Source organism: Macaca mulatta, chromosome 13, assembly GCF_049350105.2.
Source record: "Macaca mulatta isolate MMU2019108-1 chromosome 13, T2T-MMU8v2.0, whole genome shotgun sequence".
Taxonomy (NCBI): domain Eukaryota; kingdom Metazoa; phylum Chordata; class Mammalia; order Primates; family Cercopithecidae; genus Macaca; species Macaca mulatta.
The window spans coordinates 82,519,191-82,540,473 of NC_133418.1; the positions used below are offsets into that span (position 1 = coordinate 82,519,191).

The window sequence follows — 21,283 nt, forward strand, 5'->3', positions numbered from 1 at the left end:
CTCTGTATTTTCACACTATATGTTTAAAAAAAAATAGCTAAAAGCCTGTCTCTTCTAGATGTTGGTAGTATACTTGCCAGAGCTTAGTAATTATTCTTCTGAAATGGTTAGGGGAACACTTACTGTGTTGGCAGGATTACAGGAGATTTGGGAAACAGTTCCATTAGTTTTATAATGTTGAATATGTGTCCAACAAATAAAATACTTTAAAATATTTAGAGAGGTTTTAAATTGCCAACAAATCAAAAAGCAACCGGACGATAAACAAACACGAATAATCCATCATCAGTCGTCATTTCCACAGCTCGCCTCTCCTTAGCCTTAGGAAAGGGGAGAAGACAAGCACTGCCTGGCTGGATGCTCACCGATGGCCCTTATCTCCCTCTGTGCGCTGGAGTAGCATGGAGAGGAATCGGTAACCTACAAATATTTTCTTGCCATTGATGGAGAACCATCCCTGGACAGAAGGCCTTATAACATTAGTTTCTATTAAAGTGAGTTTACCTTTGCTTTGGAGCAGGGATACTGAAACAGATGGACTTTACAAAAGTCATCGGCAACAGCTATCACCTTTCTATTGTGGGATCGCACCAGGGCATTGATATCTGTCCCATCAGATCCTTCTGGCCAGACACCTTTGATATGGAAACACAGGGATGCAGAAAAATTAGCTGAAGAAGTATAACTGTGACGCTACATATGTTTATTTTTAGAATCTGTTTAGCTTTTATCTGTGTTCAAACTCTTAGCTGTTAACATTTCCTTTACAAATTTCTCAGTGGCTCACACTGTTCTTCATTCAAATGAAGTCCTGTCCAAAATCTAACTAATAAAAAATCAAAATAGCCCTAAAATGGAAAACTCAATGGTGCTCAATAGTAACCAGCAGGTGGTGCTAATAATTTATTTTACTTTCAGCTTGACTTACACCTCAGCAATAAGCTCTTCCTTTTTAAAGCTTCTGGATGGAGGGAATCAGTTACTTGTATAGACAAGGTTCAAAAACAAAGCCATAACACCAAGTCTTCAAAGTGTAGTCTAGGTTTTCTTTCAGGGAGGCACCTCAAAGAAAACCTCAGAGAGATTATTTCTTATAGAAAGCATAAGTCATCCACTAGTTTAGCATGCTATCCCATAGAATTTTCCTGGAAAGATTATGTCCCAAAATAAGACACACCAAATTTAATTATTCTGAATCATTATGCAGCACTAATGATCACGTTGAACATAATTTTCACAGACCTCTATTAGGCTAGATTGAAAGTATGGAACATTTAAGGGTTGAGATGTTAGCCACTTGTGGTTGAATGCTACTCCAGAGAACAAATATGTTTTTGGTAAATTTGCTAAAAACAAGTCAAAATACTTTAAAATTGGTCTCTCTTAATAATTTAATAATGTCTTCATTAAATAACCACAGAAGCTATCAGCTGTGGGTCACTGCTTCATTTTCACCTACAATAATGAAATTGTTTATGGACAGAATTATTTTGTGTTTAATTTCTTCCTGGCCTATTAGGCTTCTCTGTCTTGACAGCACTTGTGTTTCGAACAATCACCTATAATGGATTATTTTTCTAATGCACATAGCATAAAGAAATGTTCAGATCTATGATCAGGCTGGAGAACTCAATTCTCAGAAGGCAGAGATATATTGTTAGAGAAAATATTAATTTTTGTGCATTGCTTTAGGTATTGGTGCCACATCCATATCCAGTGTTTTAATAACCTGAGCATAACACTTCTTTTTAATTCTTTGTAAATAACGCTTTATTATTTTAATTTTTCCATCTATCTTCTAACCCTTTCAGAAGGATACCTAAATACTGAGGAAGGCTTAGAAAACAGTCATAGAGGTCAGATTTCCAGAAATTTACAAAACGTCAGATTAGGAAGAAGTCCCACATAGTTATCTTTATATAATTCTACTAAAAATGCCTTTGTATTTCAACAAGTGGTGTAAGGCAACTAGACATCCACATGCAAAAGAATAATAATATACACTGACAAGGACATGGAGAAACTGGAACCCTCATACACTGCTGGTGGAAATGTAAATGTAGTCACTGTGGAAAACAGTCTGGCAGTTGCTCAAAAGAGTAAACATACAGTTACCATTTGACTCAGCAATTCTACTCCTAGGTAAATACCCAAGAAAAATGAAAACATGTCTACACAAAAACCTGCACATGACTGTTCATGGCAGTGGTATTCATAATAGCCAAAAAGTAGGAACAACCCAAGGTCCATCAACAGATGAATGAATTAACAAAATGTGGTCTATCCACAGAATGGGATATTACTTAGCCATAAAAAAGAGTAAAGTACTGATGCATGCTGTAACATGGATAAACCTTGAAAATGTTATGCTAAATCACAGAAGCTAGTCTCAGTGCATCACATATTGTATGATTCCCCTTATATAAACTATACAGAATAGGCAAATCAATAAAACAGATTAGTAGTTGCTGGGGGGTGGGGCAGAGGATAAGAGAGATGGGGTAACTGTTAATGGGTACAGGGTTTCTTTGTGGGATAATGAAAATGTTATAAAATTAGACCTTGATGGTCACACAACTAAGTATACAAAAACCACTGAATTTTACACTTTATTTATGAGATGGAGTCTCAATCTGTCACCCTGGCTGGGGTGCAGTGGCACAGTCTCAGCTCATTGCAACCTCTGCCCCCCAGGTTCAAGCGATTCTCCTGCCTCAGTCTCCCATGTAGCTGGGATTACAGGTGCACACCACCACGCCCAGCTAATTTTTGCATTTTTAGCAGAGACAGGGTTTCACCATGTTGACCAGGCTGGTTTCGAACTCCTGAACTCAGGTGATTTGCCCACCTCGGCCTCCCAAAGTGCTGGGATTACAGGTGTGAGCCACCACACCCAGCCTGAATTTTATACTCTAAATAGGTGAACTGTATGGTATGTATCTCAAGCTACTTAAAAATGCCTTTCCAAATTTAATAACTTAATTTTCACTTAAAGAAAAACGGGAAGGTAATCTGTACTACTATGTGAATTCCTTGTCTTTCATATTGAGGACCAAAAGTGCTGGATTCTGCAAAATACAAATCCCATGTTTGTTCAATTCTAACACATTTTATTTCTCTGAGGCTGACATTAATAGTGATAAAGCTAAAGAACACACAGACTGTTTTTCATTTATAAATTTAAGCAAGTAAATATTATATATGAAAAACCCACAAGCCACTTCTTTACATCAGGTGTCATGCATGTCCTTACCAAAGACTTGAAATCCTAGCACACAGGTATATGTCGTCCAATCAATGTCCTTACAATCCGATCGATTCCTGATTAGTTTGCAGCCATTTGGAATGTCCCCTTTAAATTTAGAAACAGGAAGTATAATCATAGTGCTTGTGTACAAATGTATGTGAAAGTGCATCTTGATTCAAACTAGCCACGTTTACTTGTATTTATAATCCATACACTGAAAAACATTAAGACACATTTAAAAAGGAAAAGAAAGTGTTCACTTTAACAGGGTTTATAAAACCACAAACTGTTTCCCATGGGAAGTTTTTTCTCTCTCTAAAAAGCATAAATGCCCATCCATTATATTCCTCCCTACCTCCAGGAGAAGTAGTAAATGAAAAACCATTCAGAGCAGCATCAATCTGACAGAGTAATTTCTTATTACTACATGTGCCTTCCGTTCTACACTATTACATTAATTCATTACTCTTGGAGAAGTGAACCACATTTGAGATTCTCATTACTTTAGCTCAGTGTAACATATGGTTTGTCAGGTTAAAGAGTCTGGCAAGCATTCTCCGCACAATTCCGATTCCATGCAGCCTGTTCATTAGCACCCCTGTCAGACACGTCTCAGCCCATATATATCTGATCATTCATACTTACAGTACAATATTTCATAGTCTCCCGAGTTAGACATTATATACTTGTTGTCTGGGGACCAGTCAAGGTGTGTGATGTAGCTGGAATGTCCCTAGAAAATAACAGATACACTGTTAGAAAGCATTTAGAGTTCTGAATGATAAACAGTTTTAACAGCTAGCCAATACTGCTTTCTGAATACACATTTGTTGGAATTTCCAAAGGAGAGGAAGCAGTGTTACACCCTCCAGAACTGAGCAGGCTCACAGCAGATCCTTAGCACTGGATACTTGGGAGAAACTTTCTGGCCTATCTGGATACCAGAAACTAGTACCTACTACGTGTATCAGACACTTCCAAGAAAGACAGTCTCTTAAACTTGTATCTTACAGGACACTACAACACGTATCATACCCTCTGGCCTTATTTCACGTCACTGGTGTCCTCATGAGAGTGACTCCATTTTTGAGAATGAAGTGTTGGTTGTAAGTTGTGCATAAGGAATACAGTCTACCTGGGCTACTTCTTAACTCTCCATGGTACAACTCAGAAGCTGAGGAATACAGCGCCCATATATGGTCTATGGAGGTATCCTAGAGAAACTATCTCCAAAGAATGTTTTGGGGGAAAATTCATTCAACGCTGTACTCCATCAGAACAGTAGGACTCAATATAATCATCTGATTCCTTAGAACATTCCTTAAGCAGGAAACAATGATCTTTTTCTGCTTAGGTTTTAACACTGTGGGAGTTAAAACAAAAAAACTACGAAACACTAATTTTTGTTGGCTTCCCATATAAGCACTTATGTATTTCCAATAAACTATTTCAGATAAATTACCAGATCTTATGGTTCACCAAAGCTGACAGAGACCTGTATTTACTTTTACCTCCTACAGTCTGGGGTGAAACACATTTAATTTCTACTGTGCTTTTTCAATTACTAACTTTATTGTTTTGAGACAGGGTCTCACTCTGTTGCCAAGGCTGGAGTATAATGGCGCTATCACGGCTCACTGCAGCCTTGACCTCCCTGGGCTCAAGTGATCCTTCCACTTCTCAGCCTCCTGGATTGCTGGGACTATAGGCACATGCCATCACTCCCGGCTAATTTTTGTATTTTCTGCAGAGACAGGGTTTCACCACATTGCTGAGGCTGGTCTCGAACTCCTGGGCTCAAGTGATCCTCCAGCCTCAGCCTCCCAAAGTGCTGGGACTACTGGCATTAGCCACTGTATCCATTCAATTACTAGCTTTCTGGTCACATGATTTTCTTCTTTTTATTTTGAGATAGAGTCTCACTCTGTCACCCAGTCTGGAGAGCAGTGGCGCAATCTCAGCTCACTGCAACCTCTACCTCCTGGGTTCGAACGATTCTCATGCCTCAGCCTCCTGAGTAGCTGGAATTACAGGTATGCACCACCATCCCAGCTAATTTTTTCTATTTTTAGTAGAGACGGGGTTTCACTCTGTTGGCCAGGTTGGTCTCAAACTCCTGGCCTCAAGTCATCTGCCCACCTCAGCCTCCCAAAGTGCTGGGATTACAGGTGTGAGCCATGGCACCAAGCCTTATTTTATTTTTTTTCACCTATTCTTTTCTTCCTCTAAGATTTTTTTCTTTTTTTCTTTTTTAATTGAGACAGGGTCTCACTCGTTCACTCAGGCTGGATGGAGTGCAGTGGCATAATCTTGGCTCACTGCAACCTCCGCCTCCTGGGTTCAAGTGATCCTCCCACCTCAGCCTCCCAAGTAGCTGGGACTATAGGCACGCACCACCACACCTGGCTAATTTTTGTATTTTTTTGGTATAGACGGGGTTTCAACACATTAGCCAGGCTGGTCTTGAATTCTTGACCTGAAGCTATCCACTTGCCCCAGCCTCCCAAAGTGCTGGGGTTATAGTGAACCGCTGCACCCAGCCAAGATTTTATTTTTTAAGTTAACAAATTCAGTGTACCTTAGGGATAGTTTTTAATGATTTATATTAGAGCAATGACTCTTAATTCTTTTAGTATCCTTCTGAAGTCTACCAATGTGTCCCCAAACCTTTGTGGAACCATAATCTCCACCATAGTGCTGTATGGGAAATAAACATATTTAAACAAATTTAAATTATATGAATCTGAGAAGTGAAGCTTTCTGAAATCACTAGAAATTAAGCAGTATATTGGAAAACAGGTTGGGAATCACTTGCTAGGCATACAGGGGACCTACTAACTTAAGAAATCAGTTTTCATAGACAGCAAGATGCACATGGATGTTTGCTATTTTCTGAGTATGGCAGGGTTCATACATCCTTTTCACAGTGCACATGAGCCTGATGAGCCTGATGGCTGGCTCTGGCGTCTGGGGAAGCCATGCTTCTAAAATTAAAACTTGCTACATGGATGAAGATTTAACAAGACTGGTCATGGCAAAGTACAGGCCTCTGAGAATTTCACCCTAATGTAACAGTATTTAAAAATACTATCTGCATCTTTGTGCAAAGCTTTCAATACCATTAATTAAAAGAGCATCAAAAGCATTGTATATATACATGATATTCATGCAAAAAACATCTGTGTTGGACACAGATTATTTTCAGAAGGTAAATCAACATAAAAGTATTCTCAAAAGGAGTCTTGAGTAGGAGAAGTCCCCAAATTTAGAAAAGATCTTAGGAAAGTTATTAACTCATATTTAGAAAAGAGAGTATTTTCTGCCTGGCATCGATTCCAATAAATAAGCAAAGAAAAGATGAAATGCAGCTGCTGGGGTCTATGTTACCCTCCCCACAAATCACCTCAGTGTCCTTCCTCTACCCAACTCACAGGCTAATGCAAAGTATATGCACAGCTTAGAAAAACAGCCTCAAACTTTACTCCATGGGCACAAACACAAGAGCAAATTCTAGTATATCTCCTTGAAGACAAACAAGTAGTCTAAGCTGGCCCTTTCATTATTGTCATTAAGTAGCCATATGGCGTTACCACAAAAATAATCCCAAGTGACAAAGTGAAAGAATATGGCTATGAAGAAAAAATTCAGAAATACGTGAGTTAAATCTTTGTCAACTGCATGATGATTATCACCTGAATCAGTGGTTTGCAACTGGTTTAAGATTACCTGGGGAGTTAAAAAACAACCAACTAAGCAACCAAGGTCTCGATTTAGGACCTAGCTTTTGTCCATCTAGAGTTATGCTGTTCAGTCGAACTTTCCGCAGTGACAAAAAAATATCTGTATCAGTGCAGTCCAATGCAGTAGCAACTAATCCCCTGTGGTTTCTAAGTAATTGAAATGTTGCTGCACTCTCATTGCATTTAATGGTATGAACAGCAAGTTGTGGCTAGTAATTGCCATATTGGAAAATACAGGTAGAGAAGTCTATTCTTTCTCTACTAATTTGAAATACCCCTTTTATTACTTAGTAAACTTCCACAAAAACATAAATCTGTTTCTGGATGCTTTTGTTTCATCAGTCTATCTGCTTATTCCCAACCATTGATAGTTCTGTGATACGTGGAAAATTTCACATGAACTAGAACTATTTTATTAATCCCATAAATATGGTGAAAATCTAAAGATCATATCAAATTTAGAGGCTAGTTTGTAGAAAACATATCTTTATCAGGTTTTTTATTTAGAAACATGCTATGTCTAATTCTTTCAGCCCAATGAAGGCAGAAGTGGGCAACAAATTACAGGAAACATCCTTCTGTTAACTCTCTTAAATGCAGACAAATATCCATGTACATTCTTTTATTTTTAGTGGAAGAGAAGTGATACATAATGTTGTAGGGTGTTGAAGGGGACAGAATCATAGGAGTTAAGATTAAACATGAGATGTTCTTTTATTTCTGACTCATTCAGTTTTCAAAAAGTGTTATTCTAAAGGTTTCCTATGGAAATAGCTTTAAGAAACTGTCTTAAAACTAGTCAAAGAGTGACAAATATTACACCCCCATCAAAAGGAGATGTCTTTTTAGAGCACACAGGGAACGCTAATGTTCTGCTGTCAGGTATTACCAGTCCCAGTTTTCGAAGACAGAGATTAAAGCAGCTAATGACAGGAAACAACACATACATCGATGTAAACATTTGTTTTTAACAGAAGTAAAATTTCCCAATAATTTTACAACTTGTTTTACTTCACTACTTACAGTGCACCTTCCATATCTGCTATATTTTCTTCCATTTTCAGAGACTACATAGAGGTAAATAAAGTTGTCATGAGATCCTACAGCCAGGAAGGTACCATCTAGAATGAAATAGGCCAGTGTTGACTAGAGAAATACACTGCTAAATTTATTTACTGTTATTTTACTGGATCTACCCTAAATGACAAATTTTACAAATGCTGTTAAATCTCATCAATTTAACTGTTATTTGGCAACTGATGAATGAATCCTATCCACTAAATACATTTGAAAAATAAATGGTCATCCAGTCTAATACACAATCCCTTCTTGGAGATGCTTACAGGCCTTGGACTCTAGGCCTCATCTTCTAGTTAAAAAACAGCTCGAGAGAGGTTATTCTGCCTTCTTGGGTGGAAGGGTACAGGGTTTACATGGCAGGCTGAGCGGACAGCTGCTTAGTTCAGCTAGCATATATGATCTGTCCAATTACAGAGCAGGTGCTCTTGGGAAGAGACCATGTTCCTTTCTTTTGTGGTGTCCTTCCCTGTACCCACCACAGCGCTAAGCACGTAACAAATGGTCAATAAAGTCCATGTCATCTCTGGAGTTCGAGAGCTATATTTGCAGTGGTTATTTGCTACTACAACACTAAAAACATAACAAAACAAACCCCAGAAAAATGTTAAAATTTTTGTGCTTCAAAAGGACTCTTCTCAGGCTCATAAAGTACATACTTTTCCTTCCTTGTTCAATTTAAAGAATACTACTCTGTGATTCCTTTGAAACAACTGAGCAGGAATCAAAAAGATTCTCTGGATCCTGTGCTAATGCAACAACTATTGGCGTATATTTTCAAATAAAGAAAATGTCAGACTAACTCCAGGGAAGAATAGTGTGAATCAAAGCCACATTAATAACAGGAAAAGGTAATTGGGGTATTATCATAGAAACTTAATATTGTGAATAAAATACAAATAATTACTCTCAAGTAGGCTAAAGGAATATATCAAATTCTTACAGAGCATTTAATTAACAAACCGAGCATTTAATTAACAAACCTATCATTACTATGTAACCAAAACAATGCACTAGATTCTAAAGGACTTGAAGGGCCTATACAATTTGTGTATTTTAATTTCTCTGTAATTTCTTTTACATTCTCTTATAAATAAAGAAAAGGTTGCTAACCAGATGTGACATTTAGCCTAATACCTATTGAAAATTCTAAAGTATGCGTAGTTCCGGAGAAAGGGGATTTGACTGCACTTCATTCTGCTTTCAATTGCAAATGCAGCTGTAGTAGTCCATTTTAAATTTGATGATTCAGAATGTTGTTTAACTTTAGCAGATCTTTTGCAGTTTCTGGCAGCAGAATTTAATTTAATGTTGGGGGAAACAGATTTAATACTTAACAACTCTAACGAGAGAAAAAAGTAGTTAGCCTTATCAGAAGTAAAAGTATGCAACTGCAGTGAAGTGCTGTGAATGCCAGGCTTGGGAGGTGGGAGTAAATTTGCCTACCTATTGAGTAGCGCATCACAGAGAGCTGTTCATTCCCGTCTGTGTGGATAGAAACTAGATCTCTGGTTTCTGCATCCAGAACAAACCACCTGTTAAGAAGTAAAAACCAAAATTTTCTTCAGATATTAGCATTTATAGAAAAAAAAAGTTGTTTTCTTTTTTTTTTTTTTTTTTTTTGAGACAGAGTCTTGCTTTGTCATAAGGCTGGTGTGCATGGAGTGATCCTAGCTCACCACAACGGCCTTGAACTTCCGGGCTCACACCATCCTCCCACGCCTCAGCCTCCTGAGTTGCTGGGACTACAGGTGCATGCCACCATAACTGGCTAATTTTTAATTTCTTTTTTGTTTAGAGATGGGGTCTTACTGTGTTATCCAGGCTGGCCTTAAACTCCCACCTCAGCCTCCCAAACTAATGAGATTACAGGCATGTGCCACTGTGCCCAGACAGATCTATTTTTTTAATTTTAAGAATTTTTAATAATGGTCCTTAAGTATGACATGTTTTCTTCTTCTGATGAAGGATAAATTCATTTAGCAAAATGCTGCTAGATAAAACATACATAAATATATATGGGCCTAGGCATATTCTCATTTCTATTTGGGTATTCATTGACTGCCATTCCTGTCTCTTTGCTAGGCACTGTTTAAATATAAAACAGAAATACAGGATCAGTGTTCTTGAAGAAGACACTAAGTTGGGAGAAAGGAAATGAGTCAATTGAAACAAAGAATGAAGAAATGCCAACCTCAGTGATGGTGACTCAATATAATAGAGGAACTCATAGGAGGAAAATGAATGATAGCAAACAGAAAAACATCCTTAGGGAAGATGTAAGATGTGGGTTGAGCTGAACACTGAGGGAATGTCAGACATTTTAGGCCGGAGGAACAGGAGCTGTATAGCTAGGGAGGTGGGAAAAACCATGGACAATATGAAGGTGGGAGGGAACAGTAGCAAGTCATTCATTTGGTGTGATTCAAAAGAACCAGTAGGGAGCACTCTCCTCCCTGAGACCTCCAACACTTGCACAGGGAAGCTCTAAATTCTTTGAAAGAGATATTTTTTCATTCACATTTATAGGAAAAGTCAAAATGCAAATGCCTCTTGAGAGGTAAAACAATGACTTAAATCCAATGATGTTATAAATCTCTATTATTAGACCTTTTTCCTAAAAGTATTTGAAGGAAAGGATGGGTACTTCAGAAGAGTATGGTGAAACCAGGAATATAAAGCAAAGATGGGAACCGTGGGCAGGCAAACTTAAGGCTGCATAAGGGAGAGGATGGCAGCATGCACAGCTGGTTGGAAGAATTCAGAGTTGAGCACTGCCCAGATTAGAGTAGGCACTAAATATCTTCAGAATGAGTAAGTGAACAAATAAATTAAAAGTAAGTCTTGAACATGTTAAAAGCCAAATTTTAGCAAGAGGTATTTAATAGTAGTGCAGTGTGCAGGAAGAAAATGGATGGGATGGAACGAACAGGACAAGACTAGAAAAACAATCACTACTTATTGGCCTTTAAACTCAAGTATTCACATATAAATTCTATTTCTCTTACCTGAGTAGATGACAGAATTTACAAATTAGGTTAGCTGCCTAAAAGTTTCAACCCATAGCTTACAAGTTACTAAAAATTCATTCATGAACTGAACAGGGCAAAAAAAGCAGCAAGTTTTTTTTTTTCTGAGACGGAGGCTTGCTTTCGTCCCCAGCCTGCAGTGCAGTGGCACGATCTTGACTCACTGCAACCTCCGCCTCCTGGGTTCAAGCGATTCTCATGCCTCACTGTCCCGAATAGCTGGGATTACAGGTGGGCGCCACCACACCCAGCTAATTTTTGTATTTTTAGTAGAGACGGAGTTTTACCATGTTGGCCAGGCTGGTCTCAAACTCCTGACCTCAGGTGATGTGCCCACCTCAGCCTCCCAAAGTGCTGGGATTATAGGCGTGAGCTACTGTGCCCGGCAAGTTTTTATTTTTAATCTTTATTTTTTACCTGCTCCTACCTTCTGAGTCGTTTCATTTTTATTCAGATGGAAAAAATTCCACCACTAATATCAGCCAATAAAAATAATCATGATGACAGCTTTTTTTTTTTTTTTTTTGAGATGGAGTCTCACTCTGTCACCCAGACTGGAGTGGAGTGGCGCTATCTTGGCTCACTGCAACCTCCGCCTCCACCTCCGGGTTCAAGTGATTCTCGTGTCTTAGCTTCCCAAGTAGCTGGGACTACAGGCATGCCCCACTATGCACCGATAATTTTTTGAATTTTTAGTAGAGACAGGGTTTCGCCATATTGACCAGGCTCGTCTCAAACTCCTGATCTCGAACTCCTGACCTCAGGTGATCCACTTGCCTTGGCTTCCCAATGTGGTGGGATTACAGGCATGAGCCACTGCACCTGGCTGATAAGTCGCTTTTCATTTTGAAGCATTGTAACTAGTATCTGGGAAAGGGACCATTTCCCTCTTAAATTAAAAGAAATATTCAGGAGAGAGAAAAGGGCTTGAAGGATTTTTTTTTTTTTAAGCTTAGTGATATTGTTTAACGTGGCTTAGTGTATTCAAGGTAGAATTGAAGACTAAAAGATCCCAATTTTTTACCTTGTCAACAAAGAGCCAAACTCTGTAAAATATTTGAAGAGATTTATTCTGAGCCAAATATGAGTGACCACGGCCCATGGTGAGAGGGCCCTCACAGAACATGTGCCCAAGGTGGTTGAGGCACAGCCTAGTTTTATACATTTTAAGGTGACATGAGACATCAATAAAATACATGTTAAGATATACACTGGTTTGGCCAGGCGTGGTAGCTCACGTCTGTAATCCCAGCACTTTGGGAAGCCGAGGCAGGTGGATCACTAGGTCGGGAGTTCAAGACCAGCCTGGTCAACATGGTGAAATCCCGTCTCTACTAAAAATACAAAAATTAGCTGGGCATGGTGGCAGGTGTCTGTAATCCCAGCTACTCGGGAGGCTGAGGCAGGAGAATCGCTTGAACCCGGGAGGCTGAGGCTGCAGCGAGCAGAGATTGCACCACTGTGCTCTATCCTGGGCGACAGAGCGAGACTCTGTTTAATAATAACAATAATAATAATAAAAAAAAAGCAGCAGCAGCCAGGTGCAGTGGCTCATGCCTGTAATCCCAGCACTTAGGAAGGCTGAGGCAGGTGGATCATGAGGTCAGGAGATCAAGACCATCCTGGCTAACCCGCTGAAACCCCGTCTCTACTAAGAATACAAAAAAATAGCTGGGTATGGTGGCGGGTGCCTGTAGTCGCAGCTACTCGGGAGGCTGAGGCAGGAGAATGGTGTGAACCCAGGTGGTAGAGCTTGCCGTGAGCCGAGATGGCACCACTGCATTCCAGCCTGGGAAAACAGAAACAAAAGACGATATACATTGGTTCAGTCGGGGAAGGCAAAACAACTCGAAGGTAGGTGGGGGCTTCCAGGTTACAGGTAGATTTAAATACTTTCTGACTGGCAGGCCAGGCGCAGTGGCTCATGCCTGTAATCTCAGCACCTTGGGAGGCCGAGGTGGGTGGATCATGAGGTCAGGAGATGGAGCCCATCCTGGCTAATAAGGTGAAACTCCGTCTCTAGTAAAAAAAATACAAAAAATTAGCCAGGTGTGGTGGTGCCTGTAGTCCCAGCTACTCGGGAGGCTGAGGCAGAAGAATCGTTTGAACCCGGGAGGTGGAGGTTGCAGTGAGCCGAGATTGTGCCACTGCACTCCAGCCTGGGCGACAGAGCAAGACTCCGTCTTAAAAAAAAAAAAAAAAAAATTCTTGGCAATTGGTTATTATCAGTAGAAAGGAATTGTCTGGGTTATGATGTGGGGTTGTGGAGACCAAAGTTTTATCATGCAGATAAAGTCTTCAGGTAGCAGATTTCAGAGGGAATAGAATAGAATAGAAACAGAGAAATGTTTCTTATCAGACTTAAAAGTCTGTATTAATATTAAATGTTGGTTGGCTTTTCCTGAATTCTAAGAGGTTATAACAAAGCATGACCTTCCCTTCCCATTATGGCCTGAACCAGTTTTTCAGATTAATTTTGGAATTCCCTGGCAGAGACGAGGGGTCCAGTCAGATGGTAGGGAGGCCTTAGAATTTTATTTTTGATTTATAACTTATCAGTGAAATCTCTAAACATATTCATAAATTTTAGTAATTTGTGAGCTATGAGCTGAAACTTCCAGGCAGCTAACCTAATTTTGTCATCTACTCAGGTAAGATAAATATCTTTCATATGTGAATACTTGAGTTTAAAGGCCAATAAGCAGGAAAACTGGCACTTTGAAGCCATATGCTTCATGTTTCCAATTATTTTCATTTCAAAAAGTGCACAGGAAGGCCGGGCATGGTGCCTCATGTCTGTAATCCTAGCACTTTGGGAGGCTGAGGCAGGAGGATCGCTTGAACACAGGAATTCAAAACCAGACTGGGCAACGTAGTGAGACCTCATCTCTATTTTATTTTAAAATAACATTAAAAGTAAAATATAAAATAAAAAACAAAAACCACAGAAGAAATACACTTTATTACAACTTGACAGTACCCACAGGTTATGTTTCTTCTGAGAATGTAATTCATTAACCAATTTTTATGACTATTCCTATGAAATTCCTCTGGGCCTAGAAATGCCAAAGCTGATGCCAAGTGCCTTTTTAGAGTAAGGGAACAAAATAATTTCCTAGTTCAGACTGAACTGACACACCAAAATGACAAGATACAGAGCTGCTCTGTATCAAGTGAGTTTTTAATGAGTTTATGGAAACTTTATGACACTCTCATGCATTTAAAAATTATTACTTTTATCTATTTATTTTTTTTGAGACAGGGTCTCACTCTGTTGCCCAGGCTGGAGTGCAGTTTACTGCAGCCTCAACCTCCCAGGCTCTCAGGTGATCCTCCCACCTTAGCCTCCTGAGTAGCTGGGACCAAAAGCATGTGCTACCATACCATACCATGCTATCATTTTTTGTAGAGGAGGGGTTTTGCCATGTTGCTGGTCTCGAACTCTGAGGCTCAAGAATCCTCTCACCTTGGCCTCCCGAAGTGTTGGGATAACAGGTGTGAGCACCACACCAGCTCAATTTTTATTTTGGAGAAGCACCAACTGATACTGTTTTAAGATTGTTTCAAAGTCAGTTTAATCTTCCTAGGAAAACTATGTAATTTTATCTCTTTGGACACTCCCTGAGAATGTAATGAAACCCTGTAGTGTCTGTTTTGGTAAAAATGTGTAGAAACCTAAAAACTCTTAGTCATTTCCTAGTTAGAGATAGTGACTATCAAAAAAGAAACCAGAAAACCCCTACCAAACAGTGCCTAAGTTTTCTATTTCTTTAATTATTAATACATTATCAGACACTAATTCTTCTACTTTTGGTAAATCATTTTTAGTAGTAATTCAATGTTTGTTATTAAAGGTATACAATTTCCATACATAATTTTGGAGTTCCCACCCCTTTTCATTGCAAGCACTATGTTTTACCTTCAGAAAAGACTTTTTGGCTCAGAGGCTCCATCTCTAACAACAAATCCTCTAGCCAAGGGGATTTTCTACAAATTAAAAAACATTTTTTAAAAAAAATTTCACTCCTGGCTTTAAGAGATCTTCCTGCCTGGGCCTTGGGCCTGAGCCACTATGATGGCCAAATAAACAAATATTTAAGTTTTTACTATTTCATTGTATTCTTATTCTAGTCTAGAGTATATACATTAGAACCAAGTTTCTGGCTGGGTGTGATGGCTCATGCCTGTAATTCCAGCACTTTGGGAGGCTGAGACAAGCAGATCACTTGAGGTCTCAGGAGTTCAAGACCAGCTTGGCCAAATGGTGAAACCCTGTCTCTACTAGAAATACAAAAATTAGCCAGGCACGGTGGTCCACACCTGTAGTCCCAGCTACCTGGCATGCTGAGGCACAAGAATCGCCTGAACCCAGGAGGCAGAGGCTGCAGTGAGCTGAGATTGTGCCACTGCACTCCATCTTGGGCAACAGAGCAAGACTCTGCAAAAGGGAAAAGGGAAAGGGAAGTGGAAGATCCATTAGGCCTTACAGAATCCCACAATGATTCTAACTATGGTACTGGCATTAAGCACAGATTTTTTTATATATATATAAATGGAACAGAATTCAAAGTCCAGAGAAAATCTCATACATCTTTGGTCAATTTATTTTCAAAAATGGTGCCAATACTATTCAATGGAGAAAGAAAAGTCTTTTCAACAAATGGTGCTGTAACTGAATATCCACATACAAACGAATGAAGTTGGACACCTACTGGGCCATACTATATATGAAGATTAACTCAAGACGAATTGGAGACCTAAAGGTAAGAGCTACAACTATAAAACTCTTAGAAGATAACATAGAAATAAATATTTATGCCCAAGAAACAAGAGAAAGAACAGATAAACTAAACTACATCAAAACTTAAAACTCTGGTGCTACTAACAGCAGCAAGAAAGTGAAAAGACCACCCTCAGCATGAGAAAAAATATTTCAAAAAGATCTACAAGGAACTGTATCCAGAATGTATAAAAAACTCTTACAAGAATAGACAACCCAATTCAAAGATGGGCACAGGATTTCAACATACATTTCTCTAAAGAGAATATACAAGCGGCCAATAAGTACTTGAAGAAATGCTCAACATCATTAGCCATCAAAGAATCATAATGAAAAACCTCTTCACACCCACTAAGATGGCTATAATCAAAACACAGATAATAATATGTATTGGCAAAGATGTGGAGAAACTGAAACCCCTCATACATTGCTGGTGGAATCATAAGCCAATAATGGCTGCTGTGAAAAAGTTTGGTAGTTCCTAAAAAAACAAAACAAAATTTTTTGTTGCTGTTGTTTTGTTTTTGAAAAAGGATCTCACTCTGTCATCTAGGCTGGAGTGCAGTGGTGCCATCATAGCTCCCTATGATAGCCTCAACCTCCCAGATTCAAATTATCCTCCCACCTCAGGCTTTTGAGTAGCTGGGACCACAGGCATGCACCACCATGCCTGGCTAATTTTTTTTTAATTTTTTTTTTTGTAGAGGCAAGGTCTTGCTATATTGCCCAGGCTGGTCTCAAACTCCTGGGCTCAAGTGATCCTCCTGCTTCAGCCTCCCAAAGTGTGGGGATTACAGGTGTGAGCCACTGTGCCTGGCCTTAAAATGTTAAACATGGAGTTATCACATAACCCAACAATTCTACTCCTTTATATCCCAGAGAGCTGAAAACATATATCCACTCTAAAGCTCGTGTATGAATGTATGTAGCAGCATTATTCATAGCAGCCAAAAAGTGGAAATAACCCCTATGTCCATCAATTGATGAAGGTGGTATATCCATACAATGGAATGTTATTTGGCCATAATACACGCTATGTATGAAGTACTCAACGCGGATAAACCTTGAAAACATTAAGTGAAAGAAGCTAATCACAAAACACGTTATATGATTCATTCCATTTATAGAAAATGCCCAGAACAGACAACCTACAAAAACAGAAAGTGGGTCAGTTGCCTAGAGCAAGGGGGAGGTGGGTGGGGTAATGGGGAATGACTATTAATGGGTACAGGATTTCTTTCTGGGTTAAAAATTGTTCTGAAATTAGACTGTGAGGACAGCTGCACAACCCTGTGAACTTACTGAATTATATATCTTAAATCAGTGAATTTTATAGTATATGAATTATTTTTTCTTTCTTTTTTGGGGGGGTATGTGAATTATATCTCAACAAAGCTGTTAAAAAGAATCCTTTCTATGTGAGCATTAACTTCTGCTTTCTGTTTTGAGACAGTGCCCAGACTGGAGTGCAATGGTGTGATCTTAGTTCACTGCAACCTCTGCCTCCTGGGATCAAGCAATCCTCCTGCCTCAGCCTCCCGAGTAGCAGGGACTACAGATGCACACACCACCATGCCTGGTTAATTAAAAAAATTTTTTTTGTAGAGACAGGGTTTTGCCATGTTGCCCAGGCTGGTTTCAAACTCCTAGGCTCAAGCAATCCACCTGCCTTGGCCTCCTCCCAAAGTGCTGGGTTTACAGGCATGAGCCGCCGTGCCCAGGAGCATTAATGTGTTAAGGAAGTAGTATGTCCACTTAAGGTTACAGGTTTAATTTTTTTCTCTTAAAATTACATTAATAATATATTATTTTAAAATGATAATTGTACTTATTTGACGCTTTATTCACACTGTGCTTACTCTTTGGTTACATGAAGTAGAAGATATCCAGATCTGGACATGAAGACATCATTACATTTTTTTTACTAGTCACTTTTTTTTGATCATGCACAACTTGGACATGTGTTGCATTCTACTAGAAAAATGTCCTTGGCTGGGTATGGTGGCTCATGCCTGTAATCCCACTACTTTGGGAGGCCCAGGCAAGGTGATCACTTGAGGCCAGGGGTTCGAGACCAGCCTGGCCAACATGGCGAAACCCTGTCTCTACTAAAAATATAAAAATTAGCTGGGTATGGTGGTGGGCACCTGTAATCCCAGCTACTTAGGAGGCTGAGGCTAGAGAATCACTTGAGCCTGGGAGGCAGAGGTTACAGTGAGCTGAGATCACGCCATTGCACTCCAGGCTGGGAGAAAGAGGGAAACTGTCTCTAAATAAATAAATAAAAATAAAAATAAATACATAAAATAAAATAAAAATTTCCTAACCCTAGGTGTGAGTTTTTTCAGGCTTAGGGTCAGTGATAATAATAGAATGGCTACATTAAGATTTTTCCACTTCAGACAATACAGTCAGGTATTCACAGATCCAAGGCAAAAATAAAAACAAACGAGAAAGTTTCCCAAGGACCAACAGAACCTAACCAGATGTGAAACCAAAGACAGGAGTTACATACAGAATGAACACTGACAACTACATCTCCCCTAGATTCTAATCAATCTCCAAATGAGGCCGGGCGCGGTGGCTCAAGCCTGTAATCCCAGCACTTTGGGAGGCCGAGGCGGGCGGATCACAAGGTCAGGAGATCGAGACCACAGTGAAACCCCGTCTCTACTAAAAATACAAAAAATTAGCCGGGCGCGGTGGCGGGCGCCTGTAGTCCCAGCTACTCAGGAGGCTGAGGCAGGAGAATGGCGGGAACCCAGGAGGCGGAGCTTGCAGTGAGCCGAGATCGCGCCACTGCACTCCAGCCTGGGCGACAGCGTGAGACTCCGTCTCAAAAAAAAAAAAAAAAAAAAAAAAAAAAAATCTCCAAATGGACTGCCAGCCCTTTCAATTTAGTTATCGCATCACTCTCAGTTATAAAGTGTTTTCTACTTACAACTCCAAGAGAAACCAATTGGCTTAACTTTAGTTTAAGTCACTAAAATTGAGTGACTTTCCATTTTAAGCTTGTCAATGATGACTTCACAGCTATGTAAATGTTCGAAAGTAATTCCAGTGAGTTTTTCAGAACAATTTTCCCTTACAAATTGGGGCTGTGTATGTACATTTGTAAACACAGTGTTTTCTTCAACCAAGCAGTTTATCTTCATGATTCAAACCCCGCTAGCCTTACAATCGCCCATTTAGTGTTTGACTCCCTTGTATACATAGTATGCTTTAAAAGTGTCAATCAGTGATTTAACTGTCAAAGATAAACCTTCCTAACAATATTTCTAAGAAATGCTATAAATATCTCAAAGAGTATTGTTGGATTAGAGGAAAGGACAGGCTTTGGAACCATGCAGCACCTGAGCTCAATCACAAGTAACAGCACTCTATGGGTCTTGGTTTCCTGTCTGTGCAATCATGATATTAATAAACACTTTGTTACATTCTTGTGAAGATTAGGAGTAACAGATAAAAAGAATTTAGCGGCTGGGCACCGTGGCTCATGCCTGTAATCCTAGCACTTTGGGAGGCCGAGGCGGGTGGATCACGAGGTCAGATTGAGACCATCCTGGCTAATACAGTGAAACTTTAGTAGAGAGTAACACGTCTCTACTAAAAATACAAAAAAAAAAAAAATTAGCCGGGTGTGGTGGTGGGCGCCTGTAGTCCCAGCTACTTTGGAGGCTGAGGCAGGAGAATGGTGTGAACCTGGGAGGCGGAGCTTGCAATGAGCCGAGATTGCGTCACTGCACTCCAGCTTGGGTGACAGAGTGAGACTCCATCTCAAAAAAAAAAAAAAAAGATTTTAGCACAAGGTCATCAGACACTGAATAAATGATATCTCTTACTTTTATTATTTCAAGGACTTTAGCATGTGTGATAAAATAAAGATTTGAAGTGAATTTCTTTGTGGTTTTCTGAAAACTAGATCAGCACTACACCTCAGATGGTTTACTACGTGCTTAACAACAATTTTTTTTGGTTGAAGAAAATAATTTCCTCCAAATCCTACAGTGACCTGTCATGTGTCTTTCTCAAAGACAATGGACCAAATTCGGTCCAAATGGACAACTGTCCAAGTCTAAGTGCTTTTAAACCTCATAATGATCTATTACTAATGTGTTTTGGGGAAGATCTGAGCTAGCCTTCTACATTTGCAAAGTATCACCAATTGCTCTCTCCAGCAGCCTAGTTCTAAATTTCAATGATTTCACTCAATAGCATCTCTAGTTGCACATTCATAATTCAATTATCTTTAAAGACCTGTTTTTCCATTATACTGAAAGATTCTGCAGCACTATATGTAAGAAGAAATTGGAGTGTTTTCACATTTCAGGTTTTAATTTGTATCTAACAGCCAGAAGGAAAAATTGCTACCAAAAAAAATCCCCTCTAAATGACTAAATTTAGTTTTAGAATTAAATGAATTAGTTGGTTTAAAGTATTTAAGTCTTATATATAAACAAAAATATTTACATAAGTATGTTCACAATAGTCTCACCCCATTAAAAATCAGCATTCCACATTTTTTAATGAGTTTAATTTTGGGAAAATTGACTTCATGTTTTTCTTTGCCTCCTTAAAAATGTGAGGAGGACTACTTACTAGCAGAGGCAATAAAGATGAGTCAATTAAAGATACATAAATCATCAACATGTTAACCTTAGAAAGGTACTACGCAAGGTCTGCAAGACAGGTCTTAAATTATTTTAGAAAATGTATCTTTATTATATATCTGCATAGCATTTAAAATAAGACAGGATGGCAAAAGGTATAGCACAAACAACTTATAAATGCTCAATTGTGTTACATCAGCTTCAAATCCTTCCCCTGCATAAAAGAAAATGAGGAGAGAAATTTTCTGATTCTTCTAATTTCACAAAGCAAAGTCAAATCTGCTAACTCCTTTTCAATGAAGCCCATAATGACCCCTCTATCATTTTGCAACTGCACTCCTTCTTAATCTCCCAACATTTTCCCTATCCTCACATGGTTCTTAACATTTTCTAATATAATTCGTTATGATGTTTATTATTTTTATGTTTTATATTTTGTAGAGATGGGGTCTCATTCAGGCTGGTCTGAAACTCCTGGCCTCAAGCAATCTTCCTGCCTCAGCCTCCCAAAGCACTGGAATTACTGGCGTGGGCTACTACAACTGGCCTTCGTTTTTTTTATTTTTATTTTTTTGAGATGGAGCCTTGCTCTGTTGCCCAGGCTGGAGTGCAGTGGCGCAATCTCGGCTCACTGCAACCTCTGTCTCCCAGGTTCAACTGATTCTCCTGCCTTAGCCTCCCAAGTAGCTGGGATTACAGGTGTGCGCCACCACACCTGGCTAATTTTTGTATTTTTAGTAGAGATGGGGTTTTGCCACATTGGCCAGGCTGGTTTCGAACTCCTGACCTCAGGTGATCTG

The 21,283-nt window shown here is 39.3% G+C and overlaps 1 protein-coding gene across 4 annotated transcripts in view; it reads right to left on the bottom strand.

The window, feature by feature from the left end:
* Window positions 1-21,283, bottom strand: part of EML4 (EMAP like 4) — a 161,572-nt gene that overhangs the window by 3,029 nt on the left and 137,260 nt on the right. For all 4 annotated transcript variants that reach the window (XM_015112233.3, XM_015112232.3, XM_015112231.3 and 1 more), the window contains 5 exons: window positions 9,511-9,599; window positions 8,011-8,108; window positions 3,893-3,980; window positions 3,254-3,352; window positions 505-635 (listed from right to left, as the gene is read on the bottom strand). In XM_015112233.3, the coding sequence (XP_014967719.1) occupies window positions 505-635; window positions 3,254-3,352; window positions 3,893-3,980; window positions 8,011-8,108; window positions 9,511-9,599 (505 nt within the window). The remainder of the gene's footprint in view (window positions 1-504; window positions 636-3,253; window positions 3,353-3,892; window positions 3,981-8,010; window positions 8,109-9,510; window positions 9,600-21,283) is intronic.